Source organism: Syngnathoides biaculeatus, chromosome 15, assembly GCF_019802595.1.
Source record: "Syngnathoides biaculeatus isolate LvHL_M chromosome 15, ASM1980259v1, whole genome shotgun sequence".
NCBI lineage: Eukaryota > Metazoa > Chordata > Actinopteri > Syngnathiformes > Syngnathidae > Syngnathoides > Syngnathoides biaculeatus.
Genome location: NC_084654.1, coordinates 23452840 through 23466566, shown reverse-complemented (window position 1 = coordinate 23466566; position 13727 = coordinate 23452840). Strand labels below are relative to the sequence as shown.

The window sequence follows — 13727 nt, the reverse complement described above, 5'->3', positions numbered from 1 at the left end:
TGGTCTTAGTCTTGACTCCACCTGGTCTCTGCTCAGTCTGGTTAACATTCGTCTGAGCTTTGTTTGAAATCTTGACCCGCACTGTGCTTATGGTCCAAACCGTTGGACCAGAAAAAATACTGACATGCCAGAGTTTCTTTGTCATGGTCTTGAAGCATCCTAGATGCCAGTCTTTGGTCTTTCACACTACGCTGGGTGTTCTGTGATCGAGACAACTGATAATTGGCCAAGACGTTGAACGCTTGCCTGTCGGGTCAACATCGGGCTGAATTCCTGCAGTCTGAGCTTAGTCCTTAAAGTCTCGGTCTGGGCTTATCGTCACGCCTTTAAAGTCTTGATTTTTTGACTTCACCTCAATCCCTCCGAATCCCGATCTTCAAGCGGTCTAGGATTAAGCGTTTTTTTTTAAACGCAGTAGAAGCACACAAGTTCTCGTGCGAGGTAAAAAGATCCCACAGCAGGAGCAGACGCAAACAAGTCCGGGGTGACCTTTCAGCGACGGTCCGATGATGAATGGCTGGACCGGTCGGACGCCAGGCACGGATGGGCGACACGTCTTCGCTACATCAGACGAAATATTAAATAATTAGCACAGTGAGTTCCTCTTGTCTGCCGGATGGAAACACGTTTTGGCAGCTTGTTGCAATCCCGTTGGAATGCAACAGCGCGCAGTGTCCTCTGCAGCAATTACTGCGCCGCTTATATCTCGCCCATTCCCGTCTGCTGTTTATCTCTGTCATTCCCTTGCTTCTTTTTTTTTTTTATATATATATATATATATATATTTTTTTTTTTTTTACTCCCCTCCCCCCCCCCCCCCTCGCTGTCTTATCTCCCGCTCGCCGCAGCCGTCGTCAGCCTCGGCGCGCCCGTTTATCGAACAAATGATGGAACGCAAGCACGCCGACACTTATCATTCCGTATGGACAATAAAAGCGACAGAATTCTCCCCGACGGCGACTCGCGCACTTCAGGTTGGAATCGGCGAGACTTCTGAGCGGCCTCACTTACGGAAAGAACATCGGGGGACACCTGCGCGATCAAATAATGGTGCTCGGGTTTGATTCCCACTGCTAATGAGATGCGTTTCCCTTTTTTTTTTTGTATTATTTGGAACCATCATGCCAAATTATTAGGAACATCTCTTAGTCTGATGCAGGACAATTCTACACGACAGGTGTTATTTTGATTATCTATAGATGACTACGTATGATATATTAGAAACAATTGTGAGTAAAATGTTTGCTTTTAGTTTTTAGAACAGCAAAAAAAAAAAAAAAAAAAGAAGATTAACGTGCGGCTGCAACACGCTTCTGTGTCATTTTTTTTCCCCGTTTTTTTTTTTTTTAAACGCATTATTCTCAAATGAGACAACTTGGCATTATGAATACTTCTTAACAATTTGAGATTGAGATGAATAATTCCTCCTTAAAATGAAGCGATCGCAACACAGGCCTGCGTGTATTTGTTTGGGCAGCATCCATCACGTTTAATTCCCGAAATCCATCGATCTTTACTCATCTTTTCAGCTGGTATTTCATAGAATGATCTCTTGAATATCCGTCTCGTCCGTTGCGACGACCAACCTCGGTTGTGAATATTGCGAATATTTTTCTCCGGTTCAACGTCCCCATAAAATCACGTGCACGACGTTCACTCATTAGCGTCGTCATTCTCTGATGTTTTGCATCGTGCGTTAGCATTAAGCTAGCGGAAGGGAAAGTCGTGCGGTTGTTTAAGATACACTACGTGGAATTCTCTTTGTTTGAGGTTTACTTTGACAGTCGACTTCAAGTGGAAGTGGCCCACAACAGATTTGTGAAGAATTAATTTTCATTGTTTTTGAAATAGAATTTACATCGTTCACGTAAAGAATAATCACGCACACGAGCTGCCAATCACGGCGTCGTGTCCAGCACAGTGTCACTCAAAAGCGAGCGTAATTCCTCCTGTCAAGGCGGCTTGACGGATGCGGCGCCGCGTCCCGGATTTTATTATCTCGCGCACTTGTCCCTAATGAAGTGTCCGCCCACGTCTGGCAATCGCGGCGTGCACGTAAACGAGCGCACCCAACGGGGACGCGGCGTTTGCGCTTCCCCTCACGTCGCCGGCGGCTTATCGACGGGCGACCGAAGCGTCGGGGAAGCGCTTAAAAGGAACGCGCCGATGGCCCGGACGGCGCCATCCATTTTACGCTCTTTTATCTCCAAACGGGGCGTGGCGATGATGCATCGTGGCCCATCAACATGCGGAGCGACGTTCCCGACGTTATCACGGAATTGTTTGGGGAACGCGGAGCGCATCGGTCTTCCGTTTCCTCCCACATCCCCAAAACATGCAACATTAATTGGACACTCTCAATTGCCCCTAGGTGTGATCGCGAGTGCGGCTGTTTGCAACTCTCTGTGCCCTGCGATTGGCTGGCGACCAGTTCAGGGTGTGCCCCGCCTCCTGCCCGTCGACAGCTGGGATAGGCTCCGGCGCTGTCCGCGACCCTTATGAGGATAAGCGGCAAAGGATGTGTAGCCTCCGCAAAGCGAAGGTTCACAGAATTTAACCCATGAATAGTAGTCGCAATATTAGGCTGAACAAAAGGGGTCCAAGAAGCGACCCTTGAGGGACCCCATATGTGATAGCTATATTTTTTGGAGCACAAGAAAAAAAAAATGAAATTAATACAACAAAAAAGAAGAATCCAATTCCCTGGATTCAGGTTTTCCGGAATTTTGCTTTGGCAATTATTATTATTATTATCATATCATATTTTATTGTTATTATTTTATTTTTATTATCACATAATTTTATTATTATTATATATTTTCATCATTATTGTTTATTATTTTATTAACACTTTATTATTATTATTATTAATTATTCAATTATTATTAACATTAGTTTATTATGTCATTATTAATAATTTTCATTATTATTATTAAATTGTATTATTGGGCTAACGAGGCACAGGTCATAATGTTATCAGAATAAATTGTTACGTAGTTCTGGGAAAAATTTTGTTGTTATGAGAATAAAACAGTGTTAAATAAAAAGCATTTTGTCGGCATAAGTCGCAAAAGTTGTAATATTAGGATTGAAAAATTTCATTGCTTTATTGTTAATCAGCCAATCAAAACGAGTAAAATGCATTTTACTTACACATTTAATATTGTTTTTATTTACACAATGGATTAATTAATTTGGATTACATTAAAATATAACAGGAAGTAATAAGTACAAGTGAGCGTGAATTAATATTTTTAAACATCACATTTAAACTTTTTTTTTTTTTTTTCGGCCTGTGCGGGAATTGCCACCCTTAAATACAAAAGTCTGCACACCCCTGTGCTCGGATTATACCACCGTGTCGCCCTTTTAGCTTCACGCCGTTTCTTCTTTCACCAAAGTTTCCAAAAATAGCCGAACTTGCATTTTATTCCAAAAAAAAAAAAAGGTCGCCGATCGTCCGGTTATTGCAGTGTAATTAATGGGCCTGTTATCGGCGTGGTCTCCCCCCCGCCCTCGTACAAATCACGGCATTAATTCCGTTCGCGTCGTCACCTTCCGCGCCGCCCCCCCCCCCCCCCCTTCTCCCGCTCGGGGTGAAGGTTTGTCTTGATGAGGCGACTCCGTCGGCCGCCTCTTTTATCACTCAAACGAAAGGCGGCCCCCGTATCTCCGCCGCCTGCTCTTTATTGTCCCCTCGCTCCAGTTTACCCCCCCCCCCGCCCCCCCACGCGCCGTTTCCTCTTCCGCGTCCTCCCGCGCCGCCCCCGTCCGGCTTTTTAAGCGGTTAATCAACCCGCCGCCCCCGACGAGCGGCGCTCGCTCGGAAAGTCGGCCGGCTCTCGAGGGACCCCGGGAGTCGGGGGTCTTCGCGGGTCCGCGCTGGGATCGACGGCGCCTCGGCTCGTCCGTTCAAGTGCGCGAGGACGTTAATGAAATTAGTTCAGTATTTCGGGATAGGATCAGGGCGCCGGGGACCGAGACTGCCGCAAAAACCGACAAATGAAACCAATCCCAACAGTCCTAAAACTCAGATGCAAGATCGCACGACCGTACTTGGATTTTTGTTCAAGTCTTCAAGGCCCTGCGACGTAAATTTGTTTCGAAAAACATTCCAGGTGCACACATTGCCGGGACTCTGAACTATGTCGGAGTCAATTGTCGTGAGGCAGCCTCGAACAGTTTTTCAGGGTCCGGTTGTCTGGATTTTTCGGGGGTAGCTAAAATAGTGACCACTGATGCATTTTGTCGGAAGAACTCGAGTTCCTTTGCTCATGTCGGGGGTTTTTCGGCGCTATTACGACGTGCGAGCGGCCCGGTGGCTCAGCTGGTAAAAGCGTTGGCCTCACAGTTCTGAGGACCCGGGTTCGATCCCATGCAACATTAATTGGACACTCTAAACTGCTCCGAGGCGTGATTGTGAATGCGACTGTTTGTCTCAAAGTGCCCTGCGATTGGCTGGCGACCAGTTCAGGGTGTGCCCCGCCTCCTGCCCGTTGACAGCTGGGATAGGCTCCAGCACTCCCCGCAACCCTCGTGAGGATAAGCGGCAAAGAAAATGGATGGATGGATAGTAATCTACACAAAACCTGTTGTGCAGAATTGTCCTGCATCGGACTAAGAGGTGTTCCTAATAATTTAGCATGATGGTTCCAAATAACCCTTGTGAGGATAAGCGGCAAAGAAAATGGATGGATGGATGTTAATATTGTAGACTGACCAAGAACTCAAACATGTTAAAACGTGTATTAGACTGACCAATAAGTCGAACATCGCATCGTGGCTTATCCTTGTGAGGATAAGCGGCAAATGAGAAAAAATGGATGGCTATTACGACGTACAGTTAGCGAGCTAGCTACGCCTACATGTGGAAAATGCATGGGCTTGATTGTTCATCCATTGTGAACCCAGATTTTTTTTTTTTTCTTCAAATTTGGCAGGTTTGTTCACAACACACTTTTTTGTGGTGTGGGAAATTTATTTATTTTGATTCTATATGGAATTTAACAGAAATAAATTTGAAAAAAAAAGTCATTTTCTATGGTCTGTTAAATTAAAGTATATTTATTTTGATTCTACCTGGACTTTAACAGAAATAAATGTAAAAAAAAATTGCCATTTCTTTCCCCCAAAAGGTTTTTAAAAATTTACATTAAAAACTTCCAAATTGAAATTTAATATAGATACATTTTTTTTTTCATTTCAAATTTGGCAGATTTGTTCACAACACACTTTTTTTGTGGTGTGTCAAATTAAAGTGCATTTATTTTGATTCTATGTGGAATTTTAAATAAATAAATTTGAAAGAAATTGGCCATTTTTTCCCCCAAAATGTTTTTAAAAAATTACATTATTAAAAACTTTCAAATTGAAATTTCAAAAAAATATATATATTTTTTTAATTTCAAATTTGTCAGATTTGTTCACAACACACTTTTTGTGGTGTATCAAATTAAAGGGTATTTATTTTGATTCTATATGGAATTTAAAAGAAATAAATTTGAAAAAAAAATTCTCATTTTCTGTGGTGTGTCAAATTAAAGTGTATTTATTTTCATTCTACATGTATTTGGAAAAAAATTACTATTTATTCTTGAAAATGTTTTTAGAAATCTGTATTATTAAAAACATCCACATTGAATTTTTTTTTTTTAAATATACACTTTTTATCATCAAAATAATTGAAATCCAGAACCACCCCCCCCCCCCCGCCCATAATTCTGCTCACCACAGACGCCTTCCCAAAAATGAGCAACAAATAAAAATGACTGCAACGACGCAGACCTCCCTAAAAGTTATTTTGCCGATTTGTGAGCGTCCAATAAAAAAAAAAATGTCCGAGATCAAACTTTTATCCGACCCATAAAAATAATCCTCAGCGCCTTCATGAAACAAAAGCCATCGCTTTCTTCCATTTGCAATAGCAAAATATTTTTTTTTTACTATCAAAATAATCTTATTTGCGGAGGCTACACATCAACCCATCCATTTTCTTAGCCGCTTATCCTCACAAGGGTGCGCTGGAGCCTATCCTAGCGGTCAACGGGCAGGAGGCGGGGCACACTCTGAACTGAATCGCAGGGCACATCAAGTGTCCAATTAATGTTTTTGGGACACAGGTACGGGGAGGACCCGCAAAACGCCACAGAGACGGGTCCGGGATTTGAACCCCGGTCCTCAGAACCGTGAGGCCAATGCTTTACCAGCTGAGGCAGCGTGTCAGTTATTCGCAAAATAAAACGTGCATCATGGTACGAGAACATTTGGACATGTGGAAGGCAGGTGGTTAAATATTGGAAATGCAAAATAATTACATAAAATATAAAACTACTCATTACAATTACCAGTATTATTTTTTTCAAATATTACTGTAATGTAAAGAAAATAATCAATGACACATTTCATATGAAATGAAAACAAGGACAGTGCTATAAATCATCAAGCCGTCAGTTATTTAAAATGTATTGATTTCTTCATTCTATAATGCTCTTTGTGATAAATAATCAAATTAAAATAATTGAATACATATATGAATTCCCATAAATGTTTGCGATAACGGAATCAATGGAGATTTGAAAGTATTTTATGAACAAAGAAATGTTTGTTTCTTTCTGAAAAGTGTCCTTGAGTGCCAAACAAATCTCTCAGCTACATATTAATCGTTTTTATTTTGTATTATTCATTTCATTGACATATAAGACAGGATTTTCTTCCTTTACGTCAAATGAAACAATGAGCAAAATGCTGGCAAGCATCCTTATAATACGCAATATGAAAAATTGCCCCGCATCGCATCACACAATTTGGCACAAGTACCGAGTGTCCTCTTCGACCTGAAATTCTTGGCACGTTGTTAGCATCCGTTAGCGTGAATAATGTCGTAGGTTGTTAATGTTCTCGCGCGGCTTTTCTCCGGGTGAGCACTCCGGTTTCCTCCCACATCCATAAAAAAATGCAACATTAATCGGACACTCTAAATTGTCCGGAGGTGTGATTATATGAGTGCGGCTTTTTGTCTCCATGTGCCATGCGATTGGCTGGAGACCGGTTCAGGGCGTACACCCGCCTCCTGCCCGTTGAGAGGCGGCACAGCCTCCAGCACTCCCCGCGACCCTCATGAGGATAAGCGGGTGAGAAAACTGATGGATGGATGTGTAGCCTCTGCAAAGCTAAGGTTTACAGAATTTAACCCGTTAGTAGTACTCGTTGTGTGAGGCTGAACAAAAGGAGTCCAAGAAGTGACCCTTGAGGGACGCCACATGTAATAGCTATTCGATCGGATTCAAAATTTCGAATGGTCCTTTGAAATGAATCCTGAAAAATGGATTTTTTTTTTTTAATTTCGAGTTAAAAGTCACCTTCGATGGCGAACGGCTTCCCCACGGTGAGAAGTTTGCAGTCGGCGTCGATGGACACCTCGAAATCCAGCAGCGCTTTGTCCATGATGAAGGCGTCCAGAGTCTGAGGCTCCGTCCTTCACCACCAACGCACAAACACACAAAAAACCGTCGGAAGAGTTCGACAGGCGGATCTCCAAAGTGAGTCACTGGCCCCGCCCACTTTGGTGTTCAACCTCGCCGGATTCCGATATTTCGAATTTGGATCTTAGCGTGTATTTGTTACTATTTTGTCTTTCATTCGTCCTTTATTTAGGGAGAGTCTAACATAACTGACAAAAAAAAAAAAATTCTAAATTTTGCATACTAAAGTTTTCATCATTTTTTTGTTGAAAAACAACAAAAAAAAAATCTATCGTAATTTAAGATTTTTTAAACACTTTTTTTTTTTAAATGTTTTCTCAACATTTTCTTAAACATGTTATCTGTGTTAGTTAGTCAGTTAGTTAGTTAGCACACCTGGTTATAAGCCTCGGTACACGGAAAGAGTTTAACGTTAGTGCAGAGCTAGCGTTAGCACACCAATTAAAAATGTAAAATTTCTCAATTTACTTGAATATAAAAACCATGATCGAACCACGATCTTGTGTTCAATACACATAAAAAAATGCTTTTTTTTTTTAGAGCCATGAGAGAACGTTATAAATTGCAAATTTTCTCAAAAGGAAATCTTTTTTTACATGCAAAAAAATAAACATTTAAATAAATAAGTGATTTTTCTGCATATTTTTTTGAAATAAATTCTCCATCATTGAAAAATTAATTATCCCAAAAGTTCTCAACCAACATTTAAACACATTTGTAACAAATCTGTTTTTTTTTTTTTAAAAAAACGAATTTAACATTTAAATAAATAAATAAATAAACAAGTTATTTTTCCGCATATTTTGAGGTGTTTTTCCCAACCAAATTTTTTTAATAAATTCTCCATCATTTAAAAAAAAAATAAAATTCTCAACCAACAACTAAACACACTTGTAACAAATGTGTTTTTTTTTTAAATGTGCACTGAAGATCAAAGAGTTGATGTTTTTGGCAGCGCCGAAGGCGTCGAAAGTATACGCATCGAAATAGTACTGCAGAAATAAATAGTAAATATATAATAGTACTATAAATAATATAATATAAATATAATATATACATAATATATATATATTATAATATAAAATACAATACAATACAATATAATATTATACGATATTACAATATAATCGTACAAAATAGTACTACTTTAATAGTACGGATCGAAAGATGCATCACATGATTTTGATGAAGCGTCTGAAAAGCGGCGGACGCCATTAAGTGCATCCCGGTGTAAACACACATATCACTTAGCCAAGTCGACAGCCGATAAGACTTTGGACACACCGCCAAAGACTCTTCTTCTTCTTCTTCCTCTTCTTCTTCCTCATCCGCGCTTTTATTGATCGGCCTGAACCTAATTGACCTCTAATTATAGAGCGCTCCTCCTTTGCCGGCGGACGGCGACCGGCTGCAGATAAGTGTCGGCGCAACAGAGTGGATTTAAAAGCGAGACGCCGGCTTACGGCAAAAAAAAAAAAAGACAAAAAAAACAAACAAACAAAAAAAAAAAAAACCAAAAACAATCACAACGTGAAATCCATCTTTACATTTCGAGTGAGCCAATTCGTCGCTCTTTGACCACGAAATCCAGTTCAGAACCCATCAAACGATATGTAAATAAAAACGCGGCTTTTACGGGTGACTCAGTAATAGCTTCCGTAAATATATGGGGCTAGCGTTAGCGCGGCGCTGGTGTTAGCGCGGGGTTATTGTTAGCGCACCTGGTTATCAGCCTCGGTACACAGAAAAAGTTTAACGCTTGCACGGCGCTAGCATTAGTGCAGGGCTAGCGTTAGCATGGGGCTATTGTTAGCACACCTGGTTATAAGCCTCGGTACACAGAAAGTTTAACGCTAGCATGGCGCTAGCGTTAGCGCGGGGCTATTGTTAGCGCACCTGGTTATAAGCCTCGGTACACAGAAAGGGTTTAACGCTAGCGCGGCGCTAGAATTAGTGGAGGGCTAGCGTTAGCGTGGGGCTAGTGTTAACACACCTGGTTATAAGCCTTGGCACACAAAGAGTTTAACGCTAGCGTGGCACTAGCATTACCATGGGGTTAGCGTCAGTGTGGCGCTGGTGTGAGCATGGTGATAGCGTTAGCACACCTGGTTTTTAGCCTCTGTACACAAAGAGTTTAACGCTGGTGTTAGGGCGGTGCGAGTGTTAGCGCACCTGGTTATAAGCTTCTACACAGAAAGAGTTTAACGCTAGCGCGGCGCTAGCATTAGTGTGGCGCTGGTGTTAATTGTTGTTGGCCTTTCTGTGTATCGAGGCTTATAACCAGGTGCGCTAACGCTATCGCTGCGCAAATGCTAGCACCGCATCGCCTCATAAACCGGCAGGGTTGAAAGCGTGTGAAAAAAGTCGCGGCTTGTCGGCCGGAAATCACGGTACTTGGTTTTTAAAATACTGTATGGCTCTTTTGAAAACACATTTTAAAATATTCTCAGTCGAAAAGGTTCCAAACCGGTGGCGTCCGGCATTGGGCAAGTGTGACGTCAAGCTACGTGGCTGTTTCAAATACCGGGCGCGTAATTCTTTCGCGTGAACTTCAGGTGGGAGGGATTAAAGATCTTTTTTGGGGGGGTTGGGGGGTTCTGGCGGTTAGCGGCACGTGCCGAAACCGGCAACCCGTCACCGTTCAATTCTTCCGACGTTTACCGCCTGACAATTGGCTGACTTGCCACAGCTTTTTTTTTTCCTTTTCTTTTGCTGCGCTTGCAGCGGCGCCGTCGGTTTATTGTTTACCTGCAGCGAGGCCCGCCTGTCAGGCGCCGAGAAGAAAAGGACAGACGAGGTTTTCTTCTCGAGGGATGTAAACAGCGCGAAGTCGCCCGACGCGCCGCAGTGCACGAGCCCGTTTGATGCGGGTCTTTTCGGGTCCAGGACCGAGGACTCTCTCCGGCCTCCAAGGTCCGCCGCGCTGTGACCTGATGGTGTTGTCTTGCTTTCTTGTTTTTTTTTTGTTTTGTTTTGTTTTTGGAGCTTCTTCGCCCGTGGCGGAAAGTCGCTAGCGCTGCTCGCCAAAGTCAGTAGCGCGCTTAACAGGTGCGGGGGGGTTCGGGGGGGGGGGGGGGGGTGTATTCTGCTCCAGTGCACTTACGACCCGACCCGGCGGTTATTCGTCGGATTAAGATACTTACAGGTTTGAGTTATTCATGATTATTGTTAAATTATTCATACAAAAATACCGTACGTGAATATGAATATCATTTTTTTACAATGACACTATTTTCCTTTTTGTTTAATATTTCAAATGCTCATTTTCATGTTAATTTTAGCAGGCAGGGGGAACGAAGACATCTTTCAACCCTGTGGTTTATGCGGTGATGCGGCTAATTTGTGCATTTTCTCTAGACTCGAGCGGAAAAGGTAAGCGTGAGACCGGTGGAATATATGTGCCGAGGAAGTGAGTTTTACCGGTCAGGCACTGTTGGCGCTGCGCTAGCGTTTTATTGCTGTGTCTCAATGGTTTTTTGCTGGTATGTTTTTTTTTTAAACCAGCCCTGTTAGCGCTAGCGTTAGTGTTATCGTGGCGATAGCGTTAGCACGGCGGTGCTAGCGTTAAACTCTCTGTGTACCGTCTTTGTAAATATCTCCTGTTTCAATGTGGGCACTCGCGGCTTTTAGACAGCTGCGGCGCATGTATGTACTAAATGGTATTTCCTTTACAAACGGACTGGGGGAAGCTTATAACCAGGTGCGCTCTGTAGTTTGAGAATGACGGTAATGTAATGAATGAAGGTAAGCTAGCATTAGCGCTGTGCCAGCGTGTTGCTGTGTGTCAGTGATTTTTACCGGTATGTTTTTTTTCTTTTAACAGGCCCTGTTAGCGCCGCGCTAGCGTTAGCACCAGGCTAGCGTCTTGCTGCTGTGTTACTGCTGTCAGTGATTTTTACCAGAATGTTTTTTTTTTTAAATGTATTATTATTATTATTTTTTTTAAATGGGCCATGTTACCGCCACGCCAGCTAGCGTAAGCACCGCGCTAGCGTGTTGTTGCTGTGTCTCAGTGATTTAGGTACATTTTGGGTTTTTTTAAGCGACCCTGTTGGTGCCGTGCTACTGTGTTGCTATTGTGTAGCTGGCGCGGGTGTTTTTTTTTTTTTTTAACTAGTATGGTTTAATTTTTTTTTTAACAGTTCTGTGCGTGCTACCGTGTTGTTGCTATGTTAAGCTAAGCTAAGGTATTAAAACTTTGAAAAGTCTTTCCGTGTACCGTCTTTCTTTGTAAATATATCGTGGGCACCTGCGGCTTTTACACACGTACGTACCCAATGGTATTTCCTTTACAAATGTACTGGGTGAAGCTGATCAATTAATTTTCTTGTCATTAATATTTCAAGAGTGTCCCGAAATTGTGACTCCGTTTGTTGAAAAGTAAATGAAAGTCTTCTCAGATCTTGTCAGGTAATTGCATTCGGAGGCCCGAAATATGAATGATTAATATTAACAGACGAATAGAAGCAGACGAAAACAACTTTTCACCCCTAAAAAGTCGGCCCCGCGTTGTTAAAAATTTGACCTTTTAACGTTGACCTTCAGTTAATTGCTTGTGTTTCTTTAACCCCCCCCCCACCCACCAGTCTCGAGGTGTGTTTTATCGTTCTAGTGTGTGCATAAACGTTAAATAATTTCCTTTAAAAATACGAGTGAACTCCGCGATAAGGTTTTTTTTTTTTGTGCGTCTGTAAAAGTTTCGTTTGGCTTCCGATCGGTCACGTCCCGTCACCGCCCGTCGTTTTGTGCTTGTGTGTATTTCTTCTTCTTGTCTTTCGGGCTAATCTGTAAACAAAGTTGTTTATTGCGTTTGTTTGAAATCCTGCAATCTGATCAGAATTATTTTTTATTTCGATTTTAAAAAAAAAAAAAATTCTATGAAAGATGCGTGCCGTTGTTTTTTTGTTGGCAGGATATAAAAATGTAAAGTGCACCTGAATTGTTATGCACGGGGAAGCTGATCCGATAACGTTTGACGTACACACAAATGTGGTGACGACCCGATTTGGGGAGCCGCTAAGTTATTGGTCAGTCTATTACACATGATAAGTTGCTGAACTTATTGTTCAGTCTAATGCACTTTTTAACATTTATCGGCCGGTCTGATATACTGTACCTTTGAGCATGTTTGAGGTGTTACTTGTGAGCAGTTTTAAGTCATTGGTCGATCTAATACTTCTTCGATATAGTAGTCATTTTACTACACTTAATCAGAGGTTTGAGTTATTGTTCCGTCGTATATATTTGCCAACATGTTCGACTTATTGGTCGGTTTAATACACGTTTTAACATGTTCAACAACCCGATTCGGAGAGCCGCCGATACCGCGGAGTTATTGGTCAGTCTATTACACATAATAAGTTGCTGAACTTATTGCTCAGTCTAATGCACTTTTTAACATTTATCGGCCGGTCTGATATACTGTACCTTTGAGCATGTTTGAGGTGTTACTTGTGAGCAGTTTTAAGTCATTGGTCGATCTAATACTTCTTCGATATAGTAGTCATTTTACTACACTTAATCAGAGGTTTGAGTTATTGTTCCGTCGTATATATTTGCCAACATGTTCGACTTATTGGTCGGTTTAATACACGTTTTAACATGTTCAACAACCCGATTCGGAGAGCCGCCGATACCGCGGAGTTATTGGTCAGTCTATTACACATAATAAGTTGCTGAACTTATTGTTCAGTCTAATGCACTTTTTAACATTTATCGGCCGGTCTGATATACCTTTGAGCGTGTTTGAGGCGTTACTTGCGAGCAGTTTCAAGTCGTTGGTCGATCTAATAGTCCCACTAACTTCTTCGATATAGTGGGCATTTCACTACTCTTAATCAGAGATTTGAGTTATTGTTCCGTCGTATATATTTACCAACATGTTAGGGTTAGGGTTATTGGTCAATCTAATAGATGTTTCAACAACGTTTAACAACCCGATTCGGAGAGCCGCTGACACCGCGGAGTTATTGGTCAGTCTATTACACTGACGTTTCTGAACTTATCGCTCAGTCTAATGCACTTTTCAACATTTATTGGCCAGTCTGATATGTCTTTGGGGTGTTATTTGCAAGCAGTTTCAAGTCATTGGTCGATCTAATATAATAGTTCCACTAACGTCTTCGATATAGCGGTCATTTTACTATGCTTAATCAGAGATTTGAGTTATTGTTCCGTCGTATATATTTACCAACATGTTCGACTTATTGGCCAGTCTAATACACGGTTTATCATGTTTGAGTTATT

General features: G+C 41.7%; 1 protein-coding gene across 1 annotated transcript in view; it reads right to left on the bottom strand.

The window, feature by feature from the left end:
• Positions 1 to 13727, bottom strand: part of grin3ba (glutamate receptor, ionotropic, N-methyl-D-aspartate 3Ba) — a 97699-nt gene that overhangs the window by 8940 nt on the left and 75032 nt on the right. The window contains exon 8 of the mRNA XM_061844243.1: positions 7359 to 7474. Coding sequence (XP_061700227.1) covers positions 7359 to 7474 — 116 coding nt within the window. The remainder of the gene's footprint in view (positions 1 to 7358; positions 7475 to 13727) is intronic.